The sequence below is a fragment of the Loxodonta africana genome, chromosome 17 (genome assembly GCF_030014295.1).
Source record: "Loxodonta africana isolate mLoxAfr1 chromosome 17, mLoxAfr1.hap2, whole genome shotgun sequence".
Classification (NCBI taxonomy): domain Eukaryota; kingdom Metazoa; phylum Chordata; class Mammalia; order Proboscidea; family Elephantidae; genus Loxodonta; species Loxodonta africana.
The window spans coordinates 38,138,728-38,165,872 of record NC_087358.1 but is presented as its reverse complement, the minus strand read 5'-3'; the positions used below and the strand labels follow the sequence as shown (position 1 = coordinate 38,165,872).

General features: G+C 36.4%; 1 protein-coding gene across 2 annotated transcripts in view; it reads right to left on the bottom strand.

Annotated features, from left to right (window-relative positions):
• KLHL1 (kelch like family member 1) overlaps positions 1–27,145 on the bottom strand; it is a 487,627-nt gene that overhangs the window by 290,129 nt on the left and 170,353 nt on the right. For both annotated transcript variants that reach the window (XM_003409439.3, XM_010589423.3), the window contains one exon: positions 7,507–7,643. In XM_003409439.3, the coding sequence (XP_003409487.2) occupies positions 7,507–7,643 (137 nt within the window). The remainder of the gene's footprint in view (positions 1–7,506; positions 7,644–27,145) is intronic.

The following is a 27,145-nucleotide window of genomic DNA, read 5'->3' as shown; positions in this document are numbered from 1 at the left end:
AAATATGTTTAATTCCATTTAACTTATTTGGTAAATAAAATAATAATTTGTCAATATTTTTCAACATGTTCTATCATTTTTTGAATGGATCGAATTTGCTCATAAATGACAAATGACCATTAATCAGAGAGTAGACTCCATTATCAAGAAAAACATATGAGTAATTACATATGTTTAAAAATATTGTTTACATTTTGCATGCATGAAGGTATCAAAAATGAAAATATTAAATGAGTGTAAAGGGTTGTTTACATTTCTCCTTAAAAATTTAAACTTCCACTATTAGTTTTTTGAATTCAATTATTGATTTTGCTTTATACCTTGCTTTCACCCCTCCCACTCATTTTTTCAGAGAAGAAGAGATGGGTTTGAAAAAATACATCAGACTAGTTTGAATGGTATTTGGTGAAAATATTTTCTCTAGCTGAGGAATATGAGAAGAATGCAAGAGCAGTCACAAAGTGCAGTTTCAATCACACAGTCCAAAGGAGTCAGGGATCAAGGTATTCCTCCAGGAAATCTTGAGCCTGCTATCCACTTATGACCAAAACCTGTTTTCCTTTTGGATATGGCTTACACTTTTCATCTGAGATAGACAAAGCATTTAAAATTAAAATGCTTAGTACACGCATATAAAGTCCCTTTTCCTAACATGAACGGGAAGTAAACTCCTCAATAAAGTTGGAAAGCCAGATAAAATGTTAATTTATGGAGGCTTTAGAGGTTCAAAACATTGCAGTGACGGGTTTTTTTTTCTGTTAGTTTTTTGTTTTGTTTTTCCTCCTATACTATTTGAAAATAATGTTATAGCTATGAAATTTTAATGGAAACTATTGAGAAATAGTCAAAATTGAAGAAAAATAGCATTTTTAAAGGTTAAAAAGCAAAGTTGTTACTTTGAGGACTAAGGTGCACCTGACCCAAACCTTAGTGTTTTCAATCACTTCATACACATAAGAAAGGCGAACAATGAATAAGGGAGACCAAAGAAGAATTGATGACTTCGGATTATGATGTCGGCAAAGAATGTTGAATATACCATGGACTGCCAGAAGAACAAACAAATCCATCTTCAAAGAAGTACTGGCAAGACTTCATCACACATACTTTGGACAAGTTATGAGGAGGCACCAGTCCCTGGAGAAGGATATCGCTCTTGGTAAGGTAGAGGGTCAAGGAAAAAGAGGAAAGCCCTGGACGAAATGGATTGACACAACAGCTGCAACAATGGTCTCAAGCTTAACAACAATTATGAAGATGGCGCAGGACTGGGCAGTGTTTTGGTCTGTTTTGTGTAGGGTAGCTATAAATTGGAACTAACTGGATGGCACCTAACAACAACGACATGACGTGTGCCCTACACAGTTGGTATGGTGGTATGTAATATGTTTCCTGCCTTCCTGGCACCCAAAGCAGATGAAAATATAAACAATTATAAGATTGAGAGCAACAATAAAATAAAAATAAAAGCATAGTTTCTAAGGAAGCAAAGCTTTTATATTTATGAGACCTGAGAGGCTTTCCTTACATGGAAACACAGAAAGTAAACGTGATTATAGTATTCCTCTGCGGATATAAATATCATTTCCATAGCTATTTCTTTTAGTGTCCCTCTATGAAATTCCAGCACAAAAAGCCTATTTCTAATAACAGAAACCAAAAATTTGTACAATATTTTCAAAATATACATTATTTTTGATGGCCTGTTTTGATACAACATTTTTTCACAAATTAATTTCATAAGATGTTTTTCAGTCCTCACATACACACAAGTTTTCTTGGTAAAATAATGAAAATATAAGACTATGGTAGCAATAACCAACTGGTTTTATTGATTTTATTTTTATTGTTTTTCCTTAGTGATTATACAGGTTGTTTCAGCATCCTATAAAAATTGCTGAAATCAGTATTTCTAATTAATGAGTGACAATAATAAATAAAACCAGTCTTTAATGGCTCATTTTCTTAAACTAAGAAAACAGAATTTTGCCATCTGGTAAAAGCCCTAAGTTTAAAACTAATATTCTACGAATGTGCTTGCATAATTCATGCCACTTGAATTAAACCAGTAATAAAAAATGAAACAATAAAAATTTACTTTTAATTACCATAAAAATTCTAAAGGGAGTTTAGATGATAAAGTCCAGGCTGAATATATTGAGATATACATTTTAATATCAAAGCAGGACATTAAACATCTCTGCTCTTACGTATGTGTTTCTATTTCATTCAAATATCTGGCTGTAAGCAGAAGCTATCCTAACGTTCCCTAGCATGTACTAAGACTTTAATTAAGTTCAGTGGCACACAAACCTTTTTTTTACAAGGGAGTTAACTCTTCATGATGATTTAAGGTTTGCCATTTGACAGTTTAATTTTCTACCCCTCTTAATACCATGGCTAGATGGACAGCTTCCTTTATTTAAATCTTATCCTTATCAGGTCTCTACAGGACCTGACATTTCACTAGTAAGCCTACAATTCCATCTCCTATATTTGTTAGAACTTTATTTCCTTATGCATCAATGAACACAGCATATTTTCAAGAATGTCAGGATACTAGGGACTATGTAAGAGATAAGCCAGAGGCACAGGGAGGGGCAATCTTGAAGTTTGTACCCCTCCCCTCCCGCCCCATGGGCCAGGAGTAGGGGGCTGTGATTCTAAGGCCTGCCTTGTCTGGTGCCACCTTGGACTTGCACCCGGGGGCAAGTGCCTCTCTCCTCCTCCCTCCACATCTTTGAGATAAACTGGGAGGGAATTTTGATCATTCTGAAAGCAACCTTAAATTAGAACGGTCCCCGGGGCTTCCTTTTTGAATATATTTCCTCTTTTATTTTCACAATGTGATTGTCAATATTTGCCTAGAACTGAAATCCCACAATATATAAGCCAAATAAATATATTAGCTTTCAAAGTGTGTTTTGTACCATTCTCTAATGAGGAAATATTAATAGGCTTTGTGATCAAAAAATATTATTTTTATATCGATAAGAAAATACCAAAAGGTAGTTACCGTAAACCCTAAATTGGAGTGTTTCTTAAAATCAGGAACTATGTGTAATTCAGCATGTTGTTTCCCAGAGCCTATTTAGGGCATAGCACATAGCAGCCATGGAATAAGACTTGAGTGTCATTTAGCACATTCACAAGACAAGGGCAATTAGGCATTAATGTGCTTAAATTATCAGGCACCATTGTTACCTGTAGTGAACTAGCATTAGATTGAAAGGATGTATGAACCAAACCTGCAGGGAGCCACTTTATAGCAACATGGAAGTCAACTTTAGCTACTCTAACAATTTTGAAGGCAAGAGTCAAAAGTCACTCTAATAAACTGTCATAACTAATATTTTACAAATGGGCAGTGATATGGTATATAAAAAAGCATGTGTTTTACATTCTTACATTCCAGTATATTCTTACATGCTAGTAACAGATTCAAGGTTTTAATACTCACCTTTCTCAGATTATTTCACTTCACTGACTGGGCTAGATTAGAAACTTTGTTCTTGTTAGCTGCCAGGGAGTCAGCCCTGACTCATGGCAACCTTGTGCACAACAGAAGGAAATGCTGCCCAGACCTGTGCCATTCCCATGATCTGGTGTAGAACAAACCATTGTGATTCATAGCGTTTTCACTGGCTGAATTTTGGAAGTAGATTACCAGACCTTTCTTCTGTCAGAGCTTTCATCCTAGTCTGTCATAGTCTGGAAGCTCAGAGCAACATGCAAGCTTCCACTGACAGGTCGGTGGTAGCTGCACATGAGGTATATAAAAAAAAAAAAAAAAAACCAGTGCCGTCAAGTTGATTCCGACCTTTGATCATGAATGGAACTCACGTCTCTTGCATGGAAGGCAAGATTTCTACCACTGGAATGCGATTGCTCTTAAGTAATGAAAAAAAATTATCTGTCCCTTCATATTATTTCAAAGGAGACCAACAAGGTCCTTATTTGCATCATGATCTTATTAGTACTTACTTGAAATATGAGACACATAATTCTAAAAAAAAAAAAGCTATCTTTGGTGTTTCTGTTTTTCACTATAGACTTAGCCATAATAAAACGTTTGTCTGTAAAATATAAAATGCTCAGGTTGGAATTTCTAAAGTTCTACGCATCTGTAGGAGCCCTGCTTGTGCACTGGTTAAGAGCTATGGCTGCTAACCAAAAAGGTCAGCAGTTCAAATCCACCAGCTGCTCCTTGGAAACCCTATGGGGCAGCCCTATTCTGTCCTCTGGGGTTGCTATGAATCAGAATTTACTTGATGGCAAAGGGTTTTGTTTTCTTTTACACATCTCTAACTTTCCAAATGATTTGAGAAAATAAAATGCTGCAAAACTGTAAAGCATCATTATTCTTTTTTGTCTTCAACTCTCTGCTTTTGATAATATTCTGTAGAATCACTCCAGGACAGCTTTGCTTCATTGATGCCAAATCAAAGATTTTATTGCAAATTTAAAGAATGATATCCCGGGTCTCTATTTCTCGGTGAGGTAAATTACAGTACAGAGACTCTGCTACAAATGTTTAAAAAGCTGATTTTAGGTTAGTTTAACACTATACAACAGCTAATACCATCAAGCAGATAGCAGTGCATAGTTGTCACTACTTTTGAAAACAAAAAGCCTTTTTACTTTGCCCTGGTCCAATAATTCTATGTATTACCAACTTGGCTTAAAGGTTTACGCCATCTTCATCTGTATCCATCCTACCAGGAAAAAAAAAAAAAAAACCTAAATATTTGCTTTAGTTCTTATGGAAATTCTAACAGGTTTCTGATCCCATTCCTCCTTACTCAAATCTGTTGGACTAGGGAAAAGAAGAGGTGAGTAAAAAAAAAAAAAAAAACCTAAATATTTGCTTTAGTTCTTATGGAAATTCTAACAGGTTTCTGATCCCATTCCTCCTTACTCAAATCTGTTGGACTAGGGAAAAGAAGAGGTGAGTAGGGAGGGTGTTTTCCAAGTCTTACTACACATTTGTACTAAATGAAATCAGAAGATGAAACTTTCTTCATATCAAAGATTATTAATCTCTCTGATTATTGAAGAAGCCCTCATGGTTCAATGGTGAACTGCTTGACTGGTAACAGAAAAAATTCACAGGTTGGAACACATGCACTGCTCTGTGGGAGAAAAGACCTAGCAATCTGCTTTTGTAAAGATGACAGCCTAGAGGACCATATGGGAATGTTCTACTCTGTCCTATAGCATCGCTATGAGTAGGAATTGACTTGACAGCACACAACAACAATGAAGTGATTATAGAAGCTTATTTTAATCAAAAATCCATTCCAAAAAACTGTATACACTTATTCTTTTCTTTAATTTCTTAAATTAATGACATAAATTAGCTAAACATGGTTCTTTCAAACCTGGCAATCTTTCCAGAACTCATGGAAATATACCTCTTTAAAATTTTTAAAGCACTCTGACCCATCGAATACATTGCTTCTACAACTATTAGTTAACTGCCAAATATTGACGTAGTTGACCTTTCTTGGGTTCTCCAAAACCTTTTGAACCTGAAAACTTAGGCAAATATCCCCAAATGGCTAACACTCTACCTACCTTTCCACTCATTCATTCCCCCGCCCCTTATCTGAATACTTCTATTTTTAGCCTCTAGAAAGGAAACTCTTAGAGATGAGCTAGCTAGCTAAGTAGACAAATATACAGCTATCTGGCCTATTTTTCCGTTTTTGATAGCATTGCTCATTTGATTTCTTGTTACAATTTCTTACGTTGTATATAGCAAAAGACAAAGTAATAAAATTAATTTGCTGGTCTAGCACATTTCTATAAATTAACAATTAGAAAATTATCAAGCAACAGGGAGATAAGGGCATTGGAGCAAAGGCCAAAGGGACAGTGGCAGCTGAGGTAGCTTTGGATCCTGTCTGCCCTCTAAAAAGCAGAGCCCAAATCTGGGTCATTATATTCAGCAGAGACCTTTGAAACACCTTCTAACTTTGTGCAGCATGATGCTGAGTCTTTTGACCTAATTTTGCACACAAGGAATGCAAGCCTGCCAGGGCATGGAGGCTCTAAGCCTTTCCATTGCTAGAAGATTTCCTAAAATGTTAGCTCATTCATGATTTTTCTCTGTCCAGGAAAAAATAAATTGATTATGTTTGCTGTCTCTTGGCTCAGAAGCCAATGTTCCCTTTATATTCGTTTTTTAGTTTATATCCAAATTGAAATATTATTTAAAGATTACTGAAGTCTAAACATGTTTAGATCTTTCCATACTATCATTGCCTTGCGATTCAGCACCCAGCTGAATATTTCAGCAAGGATATTTTCCTTTGCAAAGAGGTTTAATTCACTTGGTATTTGTTCAGTGTTAGCAAACTCCTCTCTGTGCTAAACCTAATCTTAGCTCAGTTCCAGGGCCTTTGGTTCCAGTGGCTGACATTCACAATACCACGTCCTGTTTCCCTGTTACCAGAAATGCTGAGAACATGCAAATGCTTCACAATGCAAATGCTGATTTGATCAACAGGCCCTGATCTTCCATTCTCTCCTCATTTCACCCATGGTCCAGGGTTCAGCCAATATGAACCGCATGCTGTTCCTAAAAAATGTTATAGCAAACCAGTCAACAACCCATGCTATCCATCCTCACTACTCTCACAATATTTTATTGTTATGTCTCCTCTTTTTCGATATAGAAGAGAGTTATACCACTCTTTCTAATCTTGAAAAATAAGTAAAATGTTTCAAATGAATCTAACCCAAGATGCACTGAGCAACAGATTTTATGCCTCCTAACTCCCATTTATTTGGCCTTGTATCATATTTATTCCTGTGTCTAACTCCTCTCTCCACTGGAGGGCAAGTGACTCAGCCTATCAGTTAATTTATTCTCCAGAGCTATAGCTAATATGTGTAGATTGAAGCACATTCAATAAATGTTTGTTAAATTGACAAAATTATCTGAGAGTGCTAAAGTAGAAAATGTCAATACAGTAGATTAGAAAATAAGAGCTTCAAAACTAGTCATTTTCCTGTTCAACTAAGTCTGAAAATCCCACATTAAAATTGCTGTTACCATTTATCATTGGAATCACACATTCCAGGGAAATAAGAGTTACTTAAACTCATGATTTCCAAAATTAGTGTCCATTTCCCTTCCCAGTGCTCTAAGTATGGACATAAAAAATTCTTAATTATTTATATCCTCCCTCATCCTCTCCCAAGATCATTCACTTGACTATTCATTTTATTTATTCTCCTGAACCAATTTATTTCCCTTGTGAAAGGAAATAGAGTATATGTATAAATATATATATTCTCTGTGATTTCAGTGACAAATGAAAAGAAATGTTAATCTTATTATTTACCCATTAGATAGTCTTTCAACTGACATAATGGAAAATACAGGCTAGGATTATGATTTTTTTTTTTTTTTTTTTTGGCTTTAAAACATTTATTCAAAGGAATGAGCTGAAATTCACAACAAAACATCACTGCTACGGTATAATTCATTTACAGTACCTGTATATGCAAATTGGACAAGGTCCCATAGGGCATTGGGGTCTATGCCTTCCATCTTGATCTCCTCTTGCTTAGCTTCACATACGTCACTTGTAAACATGGCCGCAAAGTAGTCGGAGACTGAACTCAGAACAAGCCTGAAAGAGTCACAGGATCTACTTTCACCCATGTATGTAATAACAAAAATTACAAGTACCAGTTAGAACACAGTAGAGAGGACAAAACCAACCAATCAGTCAATATATTTATTTACGGATTGCTTTATGGATTTATAAAAACTGATTTAGGAAGCTCTGTTACATCCTTTGGTCACAAAACATTCTCCTATATTTTCTTCTATACTTTTTAATTTTTTTCCTTTCCCCCTTAGAATTCAATTTATTTTTATCTACATACTGACCCACTTTTTAACAGCACTATCTACTGGGGGGTATTTATCTACTAAAGAATCTGATTATCCTCAATTAATTATGGAGCTACATTTATCATGTGTTTGAGTCCTGAATGTGTATTAATATAACTCGGAGATTTCTCCTATTTTTTTGTTTACTATATTTGCTTGTTTTTGTGCCAATACAATACTTTTTTATATGCTGTAATTCTAAATATGCCTTTATAACCAATGGGGCATATATTTTTTCAATTTAATTATTAATAGACTTTTACTCTTCCAAATACATTTTAGAGTAAGTTTGTTAAGTTCTTCAAGTTAGTGCAAGCATAATTTAATAGCAATATGTTGATTTTCTGATTTAATTTGTGGAGGATTAGCATATTTGTCACATAAAGTCATACCATCTAAGAGTATTATGGAATATTGCTTCATTCTTTTCTGGTTAGCTTTTCTGTCCTCTACCAGAATTTAAAAAAAAAAAAAAATTCCCACAGTTGAGTTGCCTCATGTAGTCTTTGTTTATTTACATTATAGTTTTGTTATTATTGTGTATAGTGTTTTTTTTAATCTTCCTCCTTTAATTCTATTTTCTTCTTGTTTTTGTTGGTTTAGAATTCATTGGTGACCCTGTCATTGGTCCAACTTGTATGTAGCATACTTGCTGAATGATTTTATTAGTTCTACTAATTTACCTTTTTATTCTTCTATTTCTCCATAGGTAGATGATTTTATCATCTGCAAATAATTTAACATTCACCTATTGCTACATTGCTACATCACCATTTCCTACAACTCTTTCTTTCCTTGCTTATAGCTTCATCTAGGACTGCCTGTGCTGCGTTAATCAGTGACTGCATTAAGGAGGCGTATTTGTGTTCTTCTCTGTCTTAAAAGGCACAGATCTGAAGTTTCTCCGTATGATGCTTGCTGAATGCATTTTGTACATAAAAATCAAAAACCAAACCCACTGCCATCAAGTCGACTCCAACTCATAGAGACCCTATAAGCTTTCCCAAATCAGGAAGATCTCTTTAATTCTTAGCTTCGCTAAACATTCTTATATAAATGTTAAAATACATAATAGTTTTTTTTCTTTTCTGTATCAAATCATGTGTTAGAGGTTTGTTATTTGTCTTTAGAATTTTTGTATTTATGATGGTAATAGAAATGAACCTATAATTCCCTTTTTTGGTATTTCCCTTATCTCATTTTTAAATCAAGATTATAATGGCTTAGTAAAAGGTGCTTTCAGCTTTAACTCTTTTAAATTGTAGAAGAAAGTAATTAATACTTTCCTTAAAATGTTACAGAACGTACCAGAAAAACCTGTTATTTGGGGAAGGGTTGTCTTTCAAAATCATAGCAATTAATCAATAACTTGTGGCTTTCTCATGTGTTCTAACTCTTCTTGTACAAACTTTTACATTTCATATATTTTTAAGAATTTATTTTATCTAAGTTCTAAAATTCATGAATATATATTGTTCATAAAACTTACTATTTTAAATCTCTGTTGAGTCTATAGCTATTTCTCATGAAGTGTTTTGCTCACTTTTTCTCCTGGCCTCATTTTTTTTCCTAATCAATCTTGCCAGTGTTTCATTAAAAAAAAAATACCTGTTTTATTAAATTATGTGCTTATTTATATTATCTCACATTTCTCTGATTCCTTGGGTATATTCTGTTTTTCTTTTGTGCAATGTTTTGCTCAGAAGTTTTAGTTCAGTTTTTTTCAACCCTTCTCATTTTTTGATATATGCATAAAAACACAAAATTCTAAGTGCTATTTAGCTTTATTCCACAAATGCACAATTTTCTTTAACATTCATTTATTTATATTACCTCCTTTTATTGATTTCTAATCAAGGGTAAAGATTTGGATTTTTAAGTAACATAGTAAGCTATGTTACTAATTTCTAATTTTATTGCAATACAGCCACAAAATATATTCTTTCAGATAAAGATTTTATAAATCCACTGAGGCTTTTCCCTATGGCATAATATATGGCCTATTTTGCAAAGATTTGACATGAAAATAATGTGTAGCCTCTAAGTGATGTATGTAAAGGTCTAAACAAATTTAATAGCCCAAGCTATTTAATCATATTTTTTTATGATCAAGGTGTCTTAAAGAGTTGAGTACTTTAGCATACATTCATGTCCTTTCGTGCCTCTCTATCTCTTTTTCATATTAACATTGTTTTATCTTTTATTTCTAGGACATTAAGGACATATTTGTCTTTTTATTCTTCACCTTTTATTTTTTTCTAAGATGGCAATAACAATTGGTACAATTATCTCCTACCTCTATTGCAGCATCTCCTTTATTTCTCTTATTTACTTATTTTTTTCAAAAGAATTTTAATGAGGAGCTTTGTAATGCAAGCCTCTTTTGGTCTTCTATGTCTGAGAATATTTTTATTACACTTTCACTATGAGTCAGAATTGACTCGACGGCAATGGGTTTGGTTTTGGTTCTTCACTTTAAAAGAAAATTTGGTTGAATATAGAAGTTTGGCTCCTAGTCAATTTGTAAATGTTACTCCGTTATGTTCTTGTATTCAGGACTAGTTGGAGAAATCTGATATCAATCTGATTCTTCCCGTTCTTGTTTTTTTTTTAAAAAAAAAAAAGTATGCAAGACCTGGACATAAGGAAAGGGGAGATCTTTCTAGAAGAAAAAGACAAAGAAAAAAAGGAAGCAGAGGTGGAGCCACCATGGCACTATAGACAGAAGTACCACGCTGTCCCTCCATAGCAAAGACCTGAAAAACTAAGTGAAATAGAGACAAACATCAATCCTGAAACTCTAAGTGTCAAATGAAGAAATAAAGAACTCAAGTAAACACCGAGTGGAATAAGAAACTGACTAGAACAGGGAGCGGGGAGAGATACTGAGTGGAGTTCCCCTATCAGCTAATGCAGCATGCATTTGCCATCTTGGACTCCTCAGCCACTGAGATCAATGCGCAGGGAGTATGGGAAGGCAGCTTCATGGAGCTCCCAGCAGAAGATAGAGCACCTGGTAACCAGCAATACATGCTTTCTCACCCCCCACCCTTCTTCCCCAGCTTGGTCTCTGCTGCAGTCTCTTGGCCGGGGAGACATTGGCTCTGTGCTGCTTGGATTCATCCAGCCCACACTGGTCAGCTCCTTCAGTGCCATTTTTTTTGTGGCTGGTATTGCTTTTTTCAACTTATTTTGGTTTCTTCTCTCTCTCACGTCCTTCCTTTACTTTATCTCAAACACCTGGCTCCACGTGCCATCTCTGCTTCTTCTTCACAGGCTGTGAAGTGCTACTCAACTGGGGAACCATTTCTCCAGTTTGTGCCACTATGCTGGTGGGATCCCTGGGGGCATTTTTTTTTTTTCTTTTTCCTTTTCTTCATTTCTCAGTTTCTCATCTCTCTCTACTTACCTTCTTTTCCTGTCTCCTAAATACCTGCCACTGTGTGCCATCTCTGCCCCTTCTAGATGGGCTGTGCCACATGGCTTGGGAGCCACTTTCCCAGTCCATGCCACCATGCCAGTGGGATCCCTGGGGGCATTTTTTTTTTAATATTTTATTTATTTTTTTGTTTTTCTTCATTTCTCAATTTCTCATTTTTCTCTATTTTCCTTCTTTTCTTGTCTCCTGAATACTTGGCACTGTGTGCATCCCAAACCTTCCAGATAGGCTGCACAGTGCCTACTGGCTTGGGAGCCACTTTCCCAGTCTGTGCTGCCAAGCCAGTGGGATCACTTGTTTTGTTTTGCCTTTTTTTTTTTTTTTCCTTTCTATTTCTTATCTCTATCTACCATCCTTCTCTTCTTTTCTCCTTAACACCTGATGATGTGTGCCATCTCTGCTCCTTCTAGAATGTCTTTGCAGAGCTGCATGGCTAGGGAGCCACTTCCCTGGCCTGGGCTGCCACATCAGTGAGATACCTAAGAGAATTTTTTAAAATTATTTTTCCTCTTTGTTTTTCTTTATTTCTCAGTTTTTAATCTCTCCCTACTTTCCTGGCTCCGGAACACCTGGCACTGTGTGCCATCTTTGCTCCTTCTGGATGGGCTGTGCAATGTCATGCCACTGGGGAGCCACTTCCTTGCTCAGCCCCTCCACATCAGGTGGCCCCTTCAGGGCATTTTTTTTTCTTTTTCTCTTCTCATTTTCTTTTTGTCTCCCTCCATTTTCATTCCTTACCCTTCTACTGAACACCTGGTGCCATGTGTCATCTCTGCTTCTTTGTGATGGGCTGTGCAGTGCCACTCAGCTGGAGACCCAGCTCCAGTCAGCTCCCTTGGGGCATTTTTTAATCTTTTTTTTTTTTCTTTCAGTTTCTTTTCTCTCTCTCTATCTCCCTTCCTTTCCTTCCTCCCAACCACTTGGCATTTTTTCTCAGTTTCTTGTCTCTCTCTACACTATTTCCATTCCTTTCTCCAGATCACCTACCTACATGTGCTTTTCTCCCTCCTTCTTCTTAAAATTTAGTTTCTTATCTCTCTGTCTCCCTTCATTCCTTTCTTTTCTCCCTGCTATCTAGCTGCATGTGCTATATTTGTCCGTTCTTGACTGGCTGTGTCTCATCACCTGGCTAGAAAGCCACTGGCACATGGCTTCCCTGGGTCTGTGTGGCTCCAACAGTAGGCTCCTTCAGCACTGTTTATTTTTTTGTTTTTGGCTCTAGTTTCTCTCTTTCTCACACCCACTTAGCTCCACACATCACAACCTCCCCCTGCCTTCCTGTCTATCTGCACTATGCAATGAACATTGCATCCCTGAGCAGCATATGCATGGTCTAACAGAACCTGCCCTGCCTGCACCATCAGCTCTGCCCTGTTGGCTCCAGTACATGACACAAACAACCCAGCCCAGCCCCTCGCCTTCTGCTGGACCTGCCCTGCTGCACCATAGCTGAGCAACTAGTCCTGCTCATTGGATGAGGTGGTGCGGAATATCATGTCTACAGATGAGGAAACAACAAAGAAAGCACAGCGTCCCTACTCAGACGTAATCAAATAAAGAAAAAAGCAGGATGAAACAAACAAATCTACAATCAATAAGCAAAGAAAATAACTACTGAACATCCCAAAGACAGCAGACAGTATCAAAACATGTTAAAAAAAAAAAAAAAAAAAAAAAAACAGGACTATTCGAGTAGGCATCCAACATAAAACACCAGATAATCTTCTGGTAGAAGAAAAGGCACCAAACTACTCGATAGGAAATTCAAGTCAGAGCTATTCAAGAATTGAAGGAAAGGAGACAAAAATGGGGAAAAAATAGACATAATCATGGAAAACATAAGCAAAATCATGGGAAAGATAGACAAAATAATGGAAGAGTTCAGGAAAATAATACAGGAACAAAATGTCAAAATAAATTCAGTAGAAATCATACAAAAAAGCAACTAGAAATCAAAAAGATAAACAATATTTCAGAAAGGGATAGTGTCATAGAAGGTCTGAAGAGCATGTTTGAAACAATGGAAGGCAGGATCAGCAAAATTGAAGACAAATTCTTGTCTACTACTTTAATTGAGGAAAAATCAGAGAAAAGAATGAAAGAAAAAAAAATGAAGAAACCCTGTGAATGATGTGGGATACAATCAAAAGCAAAAATTTGCAAGTGATTGGAGTTCCAGAACTGGGGAGAAAATGGAAAACACAGAGAGGATCATTGAAGAATTGCTGACAGAAAACTTTCCTAATATCATGAAGGGTAAAAAGCTGACCATCCAAGAAGCTCAACAAGCCCCATATAGATAGACCCCAAAAGAAAATCACCAAGGCATATCATAATCACACTCACTGAAACCAAACATGAAGAAAGAATCCTGAGAGTAGCTTGAGAAAAACAAAAAGTCACATACAGAGGGAAACAATAAGACTAAGTTCTGATTACTCAGTAGAAACCATGAAGGCAAGAAGGCAATTGAATGACATATATAAAACCTTGAAAGAAAAAATTGTCAACCAAGAATAATATATCCTGCAAAACTCTCACTCAAATATGATGGTGAAATTAGGACATTTCCAGATAAACAGAAACTAAGGGAATATGTAAAAACCAAACCAAATTCAAAAGCATTATTAAAGTGACCCCTTCAGTTTGAGAACAAACAAAATCAGATGACAGCCTGAATCTAGGATGCAAGGCTGAATCAGCCAGATACCAATCTAGGTAATGAACTCTAAAGGATTATCCAAAACTAAAAGATTTGTAATAGAGAACCAGAGAGGTTAGTCTGTAAATGAGAACAACATCAGAACAATAAAAGAGGAAATAAATGGTGTAGGTACAGAACTTTCAAATGGAGAAGAAGGCAAGGTGATATCAAGTAATAAAAGACTGGTGCAAACATATGAAGATAAGGGTAAATTTCAAGGTAAACAGAAAAAAGTTAACAAAACTATTCATCAAAATAAAGAAAAAAACAAAGTCTCAGTAAACACAAGATCCACGAACACGAAAAGAAATGAAAAAAGAAAAAACACAAACAAAAGAAATCCAACACAGGAGAGTAAGAACAAAGAAAATGTCAGCAACACACACACACACAAATTCTCTGAGTATAATATACAGCATAATTTTGAATTTTTCTAGCCACGTTAATATTTGCATGTTTAAAAAAATCTAATAAAAAATATTTGGGATAAAATACTAATATGTAATACAAACAGATTTGAGAGACAAAAACACCAAAAAGAGAGAAAAATGAGCAACCTACACAGATAATTCTGAAAAAAAAACCATACAAATGGTCTTGTTTATTTTTAAAAAAACGTTAAACTTTGTTCAAAATTAACATGTTAAAAAAAATAAAACCATTGCTGTTGAGTCAACTTTGACCCCTGGTGAACTAAAGGGTAGAGTAGAACTTCCCCACAGGGTTTCCAAGGAGTTTCTGGTGGATGTGAACTGCCAACCTTTTGGTTAGCAACCATAATTCTTAACCACTGCACCACCAGGGCTACTTGTTCAAAATTGAGAACTACAAGTTCAAACTAAATTATGATAGCACTTCCTATCTAATAAATAAAAAAGGTCAATTCTTTCTCTGTTGGCTAAAACAGGGCTGTATTATGAGTCTTTTGGGCTCTTGGCACTTTTGCCTTTTGAGTCCTTTCTCTAAATAAACAAAACAAATGAATAAATAAATAGAAAATAAGCAATAAATATTACGTCTACATTGGTTTAAAGATTAATACTAAATACATAAATATAATATATATTAAAATATATTCTTTAATTTGAAAGGCCAATATTTTGTTGTTCTCTGACTATAAAGGAAAATTAAAAAAAAAAAAGTGGGCTCCCAAGTGTATTCTGGGCTTTAGGCACTATACTTAATGGGTAAATTGGACTTGAGTGAAACTAAAGGGGAAAAGATTTTCTCATACATTTCTGATGGGAATGCAAAATGTCACAACCATTACACATGGAAATTGACAATACCTAATTAAAATACAGGAATAATTTCCTTTGTCATTGCAATCATACTTCTAGAGAATTAAGCCTGAGAATGTTTCCAACAATACAGAAATACACACACACAGAAATATTTGTTGCAATTTTGCTTATAATTGTAAAATATTGAAAACAAAACAAAACAAAAAGCCCATATATTGGTAGAATAAATTAGAGTACATCCATACATTTATAAAAGCAAAATTTATAAAACTTGACATGGAGTGGTTTCCAGGATTATATCTTTAAATAAAGAAAGAAAAATTAAACATGTGTCTGTCGGTTTGTCTTATTGTGGGGGCTTGCATGTTGCTGTGATGCTGGAAGCTATCCCACCAGTATTCAAATATCATCAGGGTTACCCATGGTGGACAGGTTTCAGCTGAGCTTCCAGACTAAGACAAACAAGGAAGAAGGACCTACTTCTTAAAAAAATTAGCGCCTAAAGATGAGCCTCTCAGATTGGAAAGCACTCAAAAGACCACTGGGGAAGAGATGCCTCCTCAAAGTAGAGTTGACCTTAATAATGTGGATGGAGTCAAGCTTTGAGGACCTTCATTTGCTGATGTGGCATGACTCAAAATGAGAAGAAACAGCTGCAAACATCCATTAATAACTGGAACATGGAATGTAGGAAGTATGAATCTAGGAAAATTGGAAATCATCAAAACTGAAATGGAATGCTTGAAGATTGATGTCCTAGGCATTAGTGAGCTGAAATACACTGGTATTAGCCATTTTGAATCAGACAATCATATGGTCTAATATGCTGGGAATGACAACTTGAAGAGGAATGGTGTTGCATTTATTGACAAAAAAAAAAAAAAAATCAAGATCTATCCTGAAGTACAATGCTGTCAGTGATAGGAAAATATCCATATGCCTACAAGGAAGGCCAGTTAATATGACTATCGTTCAAATTTACTCATCAACTACTAAGGCCAAAGATGAAGACAGTGAATATTTTTACCAACTTCTGCAGTCTGAAATTGACTGGACGTGCAATCAGGATGCACCGAGAATTACTAGTGATTGGAATGCAAAAGTTAGAAATGAAGAAATATCAGTAGTTGGAAAATATGGCCTTTGTGCTACAAACTATGCTGGAGATTTCATGATGAAATTTTGAAGGGCCAATGACTTTTTTATTGTAAATACCTTTTTTTCAATAACAGAAACAGGAAATATACACACGGACCTCAACAGGTGGAATACACAGGAATCAAAAAAGACTACATCTGTGGAAAGAGATGATGGAAAAGCTCAATATCATCAGTCAGAACAAGGCCAGGGACTGACTGCGGAACAGACAACCTATTGCTTACATGCAAGTTAAAGGTGAAGCTAAAGAAAATTAGAACAAGTCCAAAAGAGCCAAAGTACGACCTTGAGTATATTCCATCTGAGTTTAGACACCATCTAATGAATAGATTTGACACATTGAATGCTAATGATCAGACCACTTGTGGAAAGACATCAAGGCCATCATATATGAAGAAAGCAAGAGGGCATTAAAAAGTCAGGAAAAGACCAAAATGGATGTCAACAGAAATTTTGAAACTTGCTCTTGAATGTCAGGTAGCTAAAGCATATGGAAGAAATGATAAAGTAAAAGAGCCAAACAGAAGATTTCAAAGACAGATCAAGAAGACAAAGTAAAGTATTATTATAACATGTGCAAAGACCTTGAGTTAAAAAAGCAAAGGGGAAGAACATACTCTGCATTTCTCAAGCTGAAAATACTGAAGAAAAAATTCAAGCCACAAGTTGCAAAAGTGAAAGATTCTATAGTGAAAATGTTAAAAGATCCAAGAAACATCAAAAGAAGATGGAAGGAATACACAGCGAAAAAAAAAAACCAGTGCCGTCAAGTCGATTCTGACTCATAACGACCCTATAGGACAGAGTAGAACTGCCCCACAGAGCTTCCAAAGAGCGCCTGGTGGATTCCAGCTGCTGACCTCTTGGTTAGCAGCCGTAGCACTTAACCACTACACGACCAGGGTTTCCAAGGAGTCACTATTAAAAAATAAAAAAGTTGGTCAACATTCAACCATTTCAGGAGGTACTATATGATCAGGAACTGATGATACTGAAGGAAGAGGTCCAAGCTCTACTGAAGGCATTGTCAAAAAACAAGGCCCCAGGAATTGGCAGAACACCAATTGAGATGTTTCAAGAAATGGATGTGGAGCTGGAAGTGGTCACACGTCTATGCCAAGAAATTTGGAAGGGAGGCGGAGACAAGATTGTAGAGTAGTCAGAAGCTTCCTTGTTCCCTCTTACAGCAAATATCTGAAAAAAACAAATGAATTGATTATATATGACAATCTAGGAACCCTGAACATCAAAGGCAAAGCTGAGGAATTGAACTGAGTGGCAGGGGAAGGGAGAGACAGTTCAGAAGTAGCGAGGAGTTGCCAGACCTTATCCAGCAGGAACTGACACTTTGCAGGCCAGATAGGCTGGCGTGCACAGTGAGACAAACAGTGGCGCTTGGAACACTATATCTACATCGGAAGAAACCAAGTGGCAGAGAGTCAACTCAAGCCTCCAGAGCCAGTGAAAACTGGTGCTAAACTGACAAAAGACAAGGTCTGTCTAACCTACCACACGAATCAAAAAACACCCCTTTGGGAAAAATTTCTCTCCCATTTACCTGGCCCCTCCCTGCTCTGCATCAGGTCCTGGGCTGGCTTCAGAGATTGCCACATCCTCTGGGCCTAAAGTAGGACCCGTCAAGTGTCCTGAGCCATTCTCCCAGCCTTGGAGAGGGAACAAATTAACAAACAGGAAAAAATAATCTGTCAGCTCCCCTAAACCAGGAACTCAGGGCAAGCACAACTCCTTTGCCTAGTCACAGGCATAAGAGGTCCATGGACTTTGAATGCCTTTCACCCCCCGGGTAGACCTGTGTGGGCCCATTTCAACAGTGTAGGCCTTCATTAGCCCAGTAAAACAGGGTATATACCTGAAGCCTAACTTTGACTGTATCAGCTATGTGGTGGAGGGGCAGGTTTGTGACATTTGACACCACTCTGCCTATTAAGCAGAGTCCTCACCTACCCACATCAAGGCTTGAGGACTGGTGGCTCCACCCATACCACCTAGCCACTCTGTGATGGGGGTCCAAGAATAAGTGGTGCCTCCTAGCCATTACAGCCAACAGCATTGGGTGCTTATAGCCTAGCTACAAAACCCACCCACCTATGCACTCTAGGGGACAGGGGCATGCTTTCCTCTCAGACTGTCAGGGGCAGCTGCCAGCCCCCTGTCTTGTTCAAAGCGTTACCCCTATTGCAGCCAGATACCTGTGCCTAGATCAATCACCCCTACACGTTTAGGGCTGTAGGTGAGAGCCTGGACCACACACGTGGTGATCAACTACCTGACACATAAGCTATATCCATATAAGAAAAGTAAATGAACTTCTGTGCTCACATACCTAGTAACAGATCTAACCACCAAGTGACAGGACATTAGAGCTTCAAAGGCACCAATAATCAAACTAGCTCACAGAAGCAGACTATTTGGGCATAGCAAAACAAAACAAAGAAGCCAGGACACTGTAAGCAAACATAAATAAATAAATAAATACAATAACTTACTTATGGCTCGGAGACAAATGTCAATATGAAATCACACAAAGAGGCAGACCATGATGGCTTCAGCAAGCTCTCAAAACAAAATATTAAGAAATCTGCCAGAAGATGAGAACTTCCTGGAATAACCAGAGGTAGAATACAAATAATATACAGAACTCTTTAAAAGATCAAGAAGGAGAGCAGGCAAAAAGCAGAACAAAATAAGGAACACAGATAAAGCAATAGAGGAACTGAAGAAGATTATAGAATAGCATAATGACAAATTTAAAAGGTTGCAAGAATCCATAGAGAGACAGCAAATGGAAATCCAGCATATTAACAATAAAAGTTCAGAATTAGACAACTCAATAGAAAGTCATAGAAGCAGAATTGAGGCAATGGAAGTCAGAACTAGGAAGACTGAAGATAAAACACTTCACAACAACTTATTTGAGGAAAAGTCAAATAAAATAATTTCAAAAAGTGAAGAAGCCCTAAGAATTATGTGGGACTCTATCAAGAGGAATAGCTTACAAGTGATTGGAGTATCAGAATGGAAGAGGATAATAGAGACTACAGGGAGAGTTGTTGAAGATTTGTTGGCAGAAAACTTCCCTGATGTCATGAAAGATGAGAAGATACCCAAGAAGCTCATCAAATCCCACATATGTACATCCCAAAAGAAAGTCACCAATTTTATAATTATGTTATAATCAAACTTGCCAAACCAGTGATAAAGAGAAAATTTTAAGAGTGGCTAGGGATAAACAAAAAGTTGTCTACAGAGGAGACTCAGTAAGACTAAGCTCAGACTACTCAGCAGAAACCATGCAGGTAAGAAGACAATGGGATGACATATATGAAGCCTTGAAGGAAAAAAAATTGTCAGCCAAGAATTATGATGGGGAAATTAGAGCATTTCCAGATAAACAGAAGTTTAGGGAATTTGAAAAAACAAAGCAAAATTACAAGAAATTCTAAAAGGAGTCCTAATTTAGAAAATCAACCACATCAGATAACAACCCAAGACTAGAACACAGGACAGCACAACCAGATATTAACCCAGATAGGGAAGTAACAAAAACTAATCAAAGCTCATCTATCCACTGCCGTTGAGTCGATTCTGACTCATAGTCAACCTATAGAATAGAGTAGAACTGTCCCATAGAGTTTCCGAGGAGTGCCTGGTGGATTTGAACTGCCATCCTCTTGGTTAACAGCCATAGCACTTAACCACTACACCACCAGAGTTTCCTAGTCAAAGCTAAAGCACTAAAAATATGGAAACAAAGACATCATTACGTAAAAGATGACAACATTAAAACAAAGAAGAGGGACTAAAATATGTAGTCATAGATCTTTCACGTGGAGAGGAAGTCAAGGTGATATAAAAAAATAAAAGGTTTGTTTAAACTTAGAAAAATAGGGGTAAATATAAAGGTAACCACAAAGGAAACTAATAATTCTACACATCAAAATAAAAAAAGAAGAAAAACATAAAGACTCAGCAAATACAAACTCAACAATAATGAAAAAATGAAAAGAAAATACTCAAAGAAAAATGACACAGCACAGAAAATTAAGGGGAACAAAGAAACTGTCAATAAAAAACACATGCACAAAAAAAGACATCAAAATGACAACATTAAACTCAAACCTATCAATAATTATGCTGAGTGTAAATGGACTAAATTCATCAATAAAGAGATAGAGAGTAGTGGAATGGATAAAAAAAAAAAACAAAAAACCACGATCCATCTATATGCTGCATACAAGAGACACACCTTAGACTTAAAGACACAAACAAACTAAAACCCAAATTTATTTTCTTACAGTCTAGCAGGTTACAAGTCCACATTCAGGGTGTCGGCTCCAGAGGAAGGCTTTCTTTCTGTCAGCTCTGGAGGAAGATTCCTTGTCATCAAACTTCCCCATGTCGAGGAGCTTCTCATGCACAGGGACCCTATGTCTAAAGAATGCACTCTGCTCCTGATGCTGCTTTCTTGGTGGTATGAATTCCTCAACTTTCTGTTAGCTTCCCTTTCCTTTTATCTCTTGAGAGATAAAAGGTGGTACAGGCCACACCCCACAGAAACTCCCTTTACCTTGGATCAGGGAGCTGACTTGGGTAAGGGTGGTGTTACAATCCCAGACTAATCCTTTAAACCACAGGCAAAGATTATGATTTATAACAAACAGGAAAATCACAAAATTGAGGACAACCACGCATGGCCTAAGCAAGCTGATACGTTTTTGGGGGGGACATAATTCAATCCATGACATAAACATATACAGAACACTCCACCTAAAAGAAACCTAGTATATATTTTTTCCCACGTGCATGGAATATTCTCCAGAATAGACTACATATTGGGCCATAAAGCATGCCTTAACAGAATCCAAAGCATTGAAATATTACAAAGCATTTTCTGACCATAAAGTCATAAAAGTAGAAATCAATCACAGAAAAAGCAGGGAAAAAAATCAAACATATGGAACAACACCTTCCTCAACAACTAATGGTTATAGAAGAAATTAAGGGCGGAATAAGGAAATTCACAGAATTAAATAAGAATGAAAACATATCTTACCAGAACCTTTGGGACACAGCAAAAACAATACTCAGAAGTCAATTTATAGCAGTAAACACATACATCCCAAAAGAAGAAAGGACCAAAATCAAAACAATAACTCTACAACTTGAACAAATAGAATGAGAGCAACAAAAGAATCCCTCAGGCACCAGAAGAAAGAAAATAATAAAAATTAGAGCAAATTAAATGAAATGGTGAATAGAAAAATAATGGAAAGTATTAACAATACCAAAAGCTGGTTCTTTGAAAAGATCAACAAAATCAATAAACCATTGGCCAAACTGACGAAAGAAAAACTCGAGAGGAAGCAAATAACCCAAATAAGAAATAAGATGGGTGCTATCACAACAGACCCAACTGAAATTAAAAGAATCATAATAGAATACTATGAAATATTTTACCCTAACAAATTTGAAAACCTAGAGGAAATGGACAAATTTCTAGAAACACACTACCTACCTAAACTAACACAAACAGAGGTAGAACAACTATATAAACCTATAACAAGAGATTGAAAAGGTAATTAACCACCCCCCCCCCCAAAAAAAAGCCCTGGTCCTGACAGCTTTACTGGAGAATTCTATCACACTTTCAGAGAAGAGTTAATAACACTACTACTAAAGGCATTTCTGAGCATAGAAAAGGATGGAATACTCCCGAACTCATTCTATGAAGCCAGCATAGCCGTAATACCAAAACTAGGTAAAAAAAAAAAAAGACACCACAAAAAATAAAATGACAGACCAAAATCCCTCATGAACATAGGTGCAAAAATCCTCAACAAAATTTTAGCCGATAGAATTCATCAACATCTGAAAAAATAATTCACCATAACCAAGTGGAATTCATACCAGGTATGCAGGAATGGTTCAACATTAGAAAAACAATCGATGTAAATGTTCACATAAATAAAACAAAAGACAAGATCCACATGATCTTATCAATTGATGCAGAAAAGGTAGTTGACAAAGTCCACATCCATTGATGATAAAACTCTCAGCAAAATAGGAATACAAGGAAAATTCCTCAACATAATAAAGGTCATTTATACAAAGCCAACAGCCAACATCATCCTAAATGGAGAGAGCCTGAAAGCATTCCTCTTGAGAACAGGAACCAGACAAGGATGCTCTTTATCACCGCTCTTATTCAGCATTGTGCTGGAGGCCCTAGCCAGAGCAATTAGGCTAGATAAAGAAATAAAGGACATCCAAATTGGTAAGGAAGAAGTAAAAATATCTCTATTTACAGAAGATATGATCTTATACACAGAAAGCCCCATAGAATCCGCAAGAAAACTCCTGGAACTAATAGAAGATTTCAGCAAAGTATCAGGCTACAAGATAAAAATACAAAAATCATTCGGATTCCTCTACACCAACAAAAAAAGCTTCGAAGAGGAAATCACCAAATCAATACCATTTACAATAGCCCCCAAGAAAATAAAATATTAAGGAATAAATCTAACCAGAGCTGGAAACGACCTATACCAAGAAAACTAGACGACACTACTGCAGAAACCTACATAAGTGGAAAAACATACCTTGCTCATGGACGGGAAGATTCGACATTGTCAGAATGTCTCTTCTACCCAAAGTGATCTACATATACAATGCAATCTCAATACAAATTTCAATGGCATTTTTAATGAGATGGAGAAAAAAATCACCAACTTCATACGGAAAGGGAAGAGGCTGTGGATATGTAAAGCATTACTGAAGAGTGAGAGGCCTCACTCTACCTGATTTTAGAACATATTATTCCGCCATGGTAGTCAAAACAGCCTGGTACTGGTACAACAACAGATACACACACCAGTGGGACAGAATTGAGAATCTAGATTCATCCACTCATGAGCAGCTCATATTTGACAAAGGCCCACTGTCCATTACTTGGGGAAAAGACACTCTCTTTAACAAATGGTGCTGGCATAATTGGATATCAATCTGAAAAAAAATGAAACAAGACCCATACTTCACACCATGCACAAAGACTAACTCAAGGTGGCTCAAAGACCTAAATATAAAATCTAAAAGAATAAAGATCATGGAAGAAAATATAAGGACAATGTTAGGGGCCCTAATTCATGGCATAAAACAGAATACGAAGCATTGCTCTCCATGCACAAACAGCGGAAGAGAAACTAGGTAACTGGAAGCTCCTAAAAATCAAACACTTATGTGCATCCAAAGACTTCACCAAAAAGAGTAAAAAGACAACCTATACACTGGAAAAAATTTTTGGATACAACAAATCTGATCAGCATCTGATCTCTAAAATGTACAATATACTGCAAAGCTCCAACAACAAAAAGACAAATAACCCCATTAAAAATTGGACAAACGGTATGAACAGGCACTTCACCGAAGAAGACATTCAGGTGGCTAACAGATACATAAGAAAATATCAGTGATCATTAGCCATTAGAGAAATGCAAATCAAAACTACAATGAGATATCATCTCACCCTAACAAGGCTAGCAGTAATCCCAAAACCACAAAATAATAAATGCTGGAGAGGTTGTGAAGAGACTAGAATACTTATACACTGCTGGTGGGAATGTAAAGTGGTACAACCACTTTGGAAAACAATTTGGAGCTTCCTTAAAAAGCTAGAAATAGAACTATCATATGATCCAGCAATCCCACTCCTTGGAATATATCCTAGAAAAGTAAGAGGACTCACACAAGTAGATATATGCACACCCATGTTCATTACAGCACTGTTTACAATAGCAAAAAGATGGAAACAACCTAGGTGCCCATCAAGGGATGAATGGATAAACAAATTATGGTATATTCACACAATGGAATATTATGCAATGACAAAGAACAAGGATGAGTCTGTGAAACAACTCACAACATGGATGAATCTGGAAGGAACAATGCTGATTGGATTTAGTCAGTTGCAAAAGGACAAATATTGTATGAGACCACTATTATAAGAACTCAAGAAAAGGTTTAAATAGAGAAGAAAATATTCTTTGATGGTTACGAGGTGAGGAGGGAGGGAGAGGGATATTCACTAACTAGATAAAAAAACCATAGCAGACAAGAATTATCTTAGGTGAAGAGAAGGACAACACACAATACAGGGGAAATCAGCACAAGTGGACTAAACCAAAAGCTAAGAAGTTTTCTGAAAACAACCAAACGCTGTGAGGAATAGAGTGGGGGGAGGGGGGTCCAGGGACAATGGCTTTCAGGGAACATCTAGGTCAATTGGCACGACAATATTCATTAAGAAAATGTTCTTCATTCAGCTTTGTGAGTGGTGTCTGGGGTTCTAAAAGCTAGCAAATATATATATATATATACTGTATGTTTTTATATGTGTATATTTTATATATATATATATATATATATATATATATATATATATACATATAGTATATATGGAAACCCTGGTGGCATAGTGGTTAAGTGCTATGGCTGCTAACCAAAGGGTCGGCAGTTTGAATCTGCCAGGCGCTCCTTGGAAACTCTATGGGGCAGTTCTACTCTGTACTGTAGGGTCGCTATGAGTCGGAATCGACTCAAGGCCACTGGGTTTGGGTTTGGTTTTGGGTATAGTATGTGTGTATGAGTTTGTGTGTGTGCAGGCAATCACTCTGAAAAATCTTTTATTTAGGTCGCCACAAATTTACTTCCTTCCAAATTTATAAAACTTGTCTAAGCTCCACTCCAATTTGATGCAGTGTTTGATATTATTGACCTCCCACTCCTTTAAATCCCCTTCTTAGCTAAGGCAGTACACATTTTCTTAGCTTACCTCTTATTGACTTCTCATTCCATTCCTACTCCTTGACCCTTTCATTGCTCCACTTTCTTTTTTTTTTAGGCTTCTAAATTTTTGGCTTAGCAATCAATGCCTTAGAATAATCCTTATATGGCCTATAACAACTGCTCTTCAAATATCCCAATAGTGTTTCAGTATGCCCTAAGCTAAACTCAAAAACTAAAATAAACTCATTTTACCCTTCTCTGTTTCTAATAGGTACACCAATACGTTAAACTTGCAAAGTAGAAATAATGAAATCATCGTTTAAATATCCTTCTTCTTCATTGCTTATATCAATATGACACAAAATTCATCTTTCTTTTACGTTGGATTGGCTAGTTCCCTACCCCTTTGCAAGGCACGTCTGTGCTCCCAGAAACAATGATATTAGCAGCTACTGGTTCCAAGCTGTCCCTTGCCCAGAGAATTGCCCAATAAAGAGCTGCCTCACTCCCTGATAATGTATGTGCCCCTGCTTCCCTCATTTTATTCCCAACCTCTATAACCTCCCCTTACCCTCACCCTCACCTTGAGGGTGAATCTAATGCCAGTGACTAATAGAACCAGGCTATGAAATGCTGCCCATTTGCCAGAGCATGGTACCAACTCTGAAACAAGTCATCCTGCAGAGCTTATTAGGGGGTCAGGCTAAAGTAAGCCTCCAGCTGGAACACACCCTTGGTTTGCTCCTTCCTATGTCCAATCCTGCTTTCCTTTCTCCTGAGGACACCTTTAAATAGATTACACATACCTGAATTCCTGTCTCAGGCTCTACTTCTAGGGAACCTGACTTATGACAGCACATTTCTCAATTTATCTTTCTCTATATTCATATAGTCCTTATTTCATGCCTGGATCAACTGCAATAGCTTCCCAGATTATTTTACTAGGTTCTGCTCTGGCCATTCTTTGTACACTTTTTAAAGCTCTACCATTTTCACAGCTTCCTTCGTAAGTTTTGATAGCCAAACTATTATAGAGGTTAAAGGCGTTACTATCGTAGCCAAACTTCCTGGATTTGAACTGTTTTCTAACACTTACTAAATGCATAACTTTGACAAAATTCTTCACTTTTTCCATACCTCAGCTTTTTATTCTATTAAAAAAAGAGGGGAAAAATTAGGACTTTCTTCCATTTAAGGATTTCACACAGTACCCATTCCCTCCAGTCCATTCTGACTCAGCACCATTATGACTGTTTCTTATTGTTTGCGTGGTTACTAACAATTTAATTTTGTTTCTCCCTACCTCAAGAATCTACATTAACTTCTAATCACAAATTCAAACTTCTCTACTTTTACAGTGTAATTTCCCACTATAACTCCTTCTACATTCATCTAACTACTATCATCATCATTTTCACATATACATATATATATTCTTTAGTTCCTTATTTTGTCCATATTGTTCTTACTACCTAAAATAGCATACCTATTATTTTCTCCTAGGTTGACTTCAAACTCAAGTCCTCCGAAAATCTTTTCTTTCTACTCTTATATGTGCTACTTGTTCCTTAATGTTATTACCTCTTGCACTTGGAATCAATTTGCAGTTGATTCTAATAATTGTTATAACTATCAAGCTGATTGAGAGATTTAGGTGAGTGTTGGGTTTAATGAAATGGTAGAAATGAATTATTCCTTTCCCATCAAAGATAATCTATGTAAATAATTTTCTATCAAAACAGAAAAGCAATTTTACTTGCTTATTCCTAGGTAATAATATCTAAGTTACTCACAAAAATGATTACTCTCTACTGTACTAATTTAAGTGAAGGGAAATGTATCATTTCAATTGTAAATTTTATCTTTAACTAGTGTTTACATGACATTTG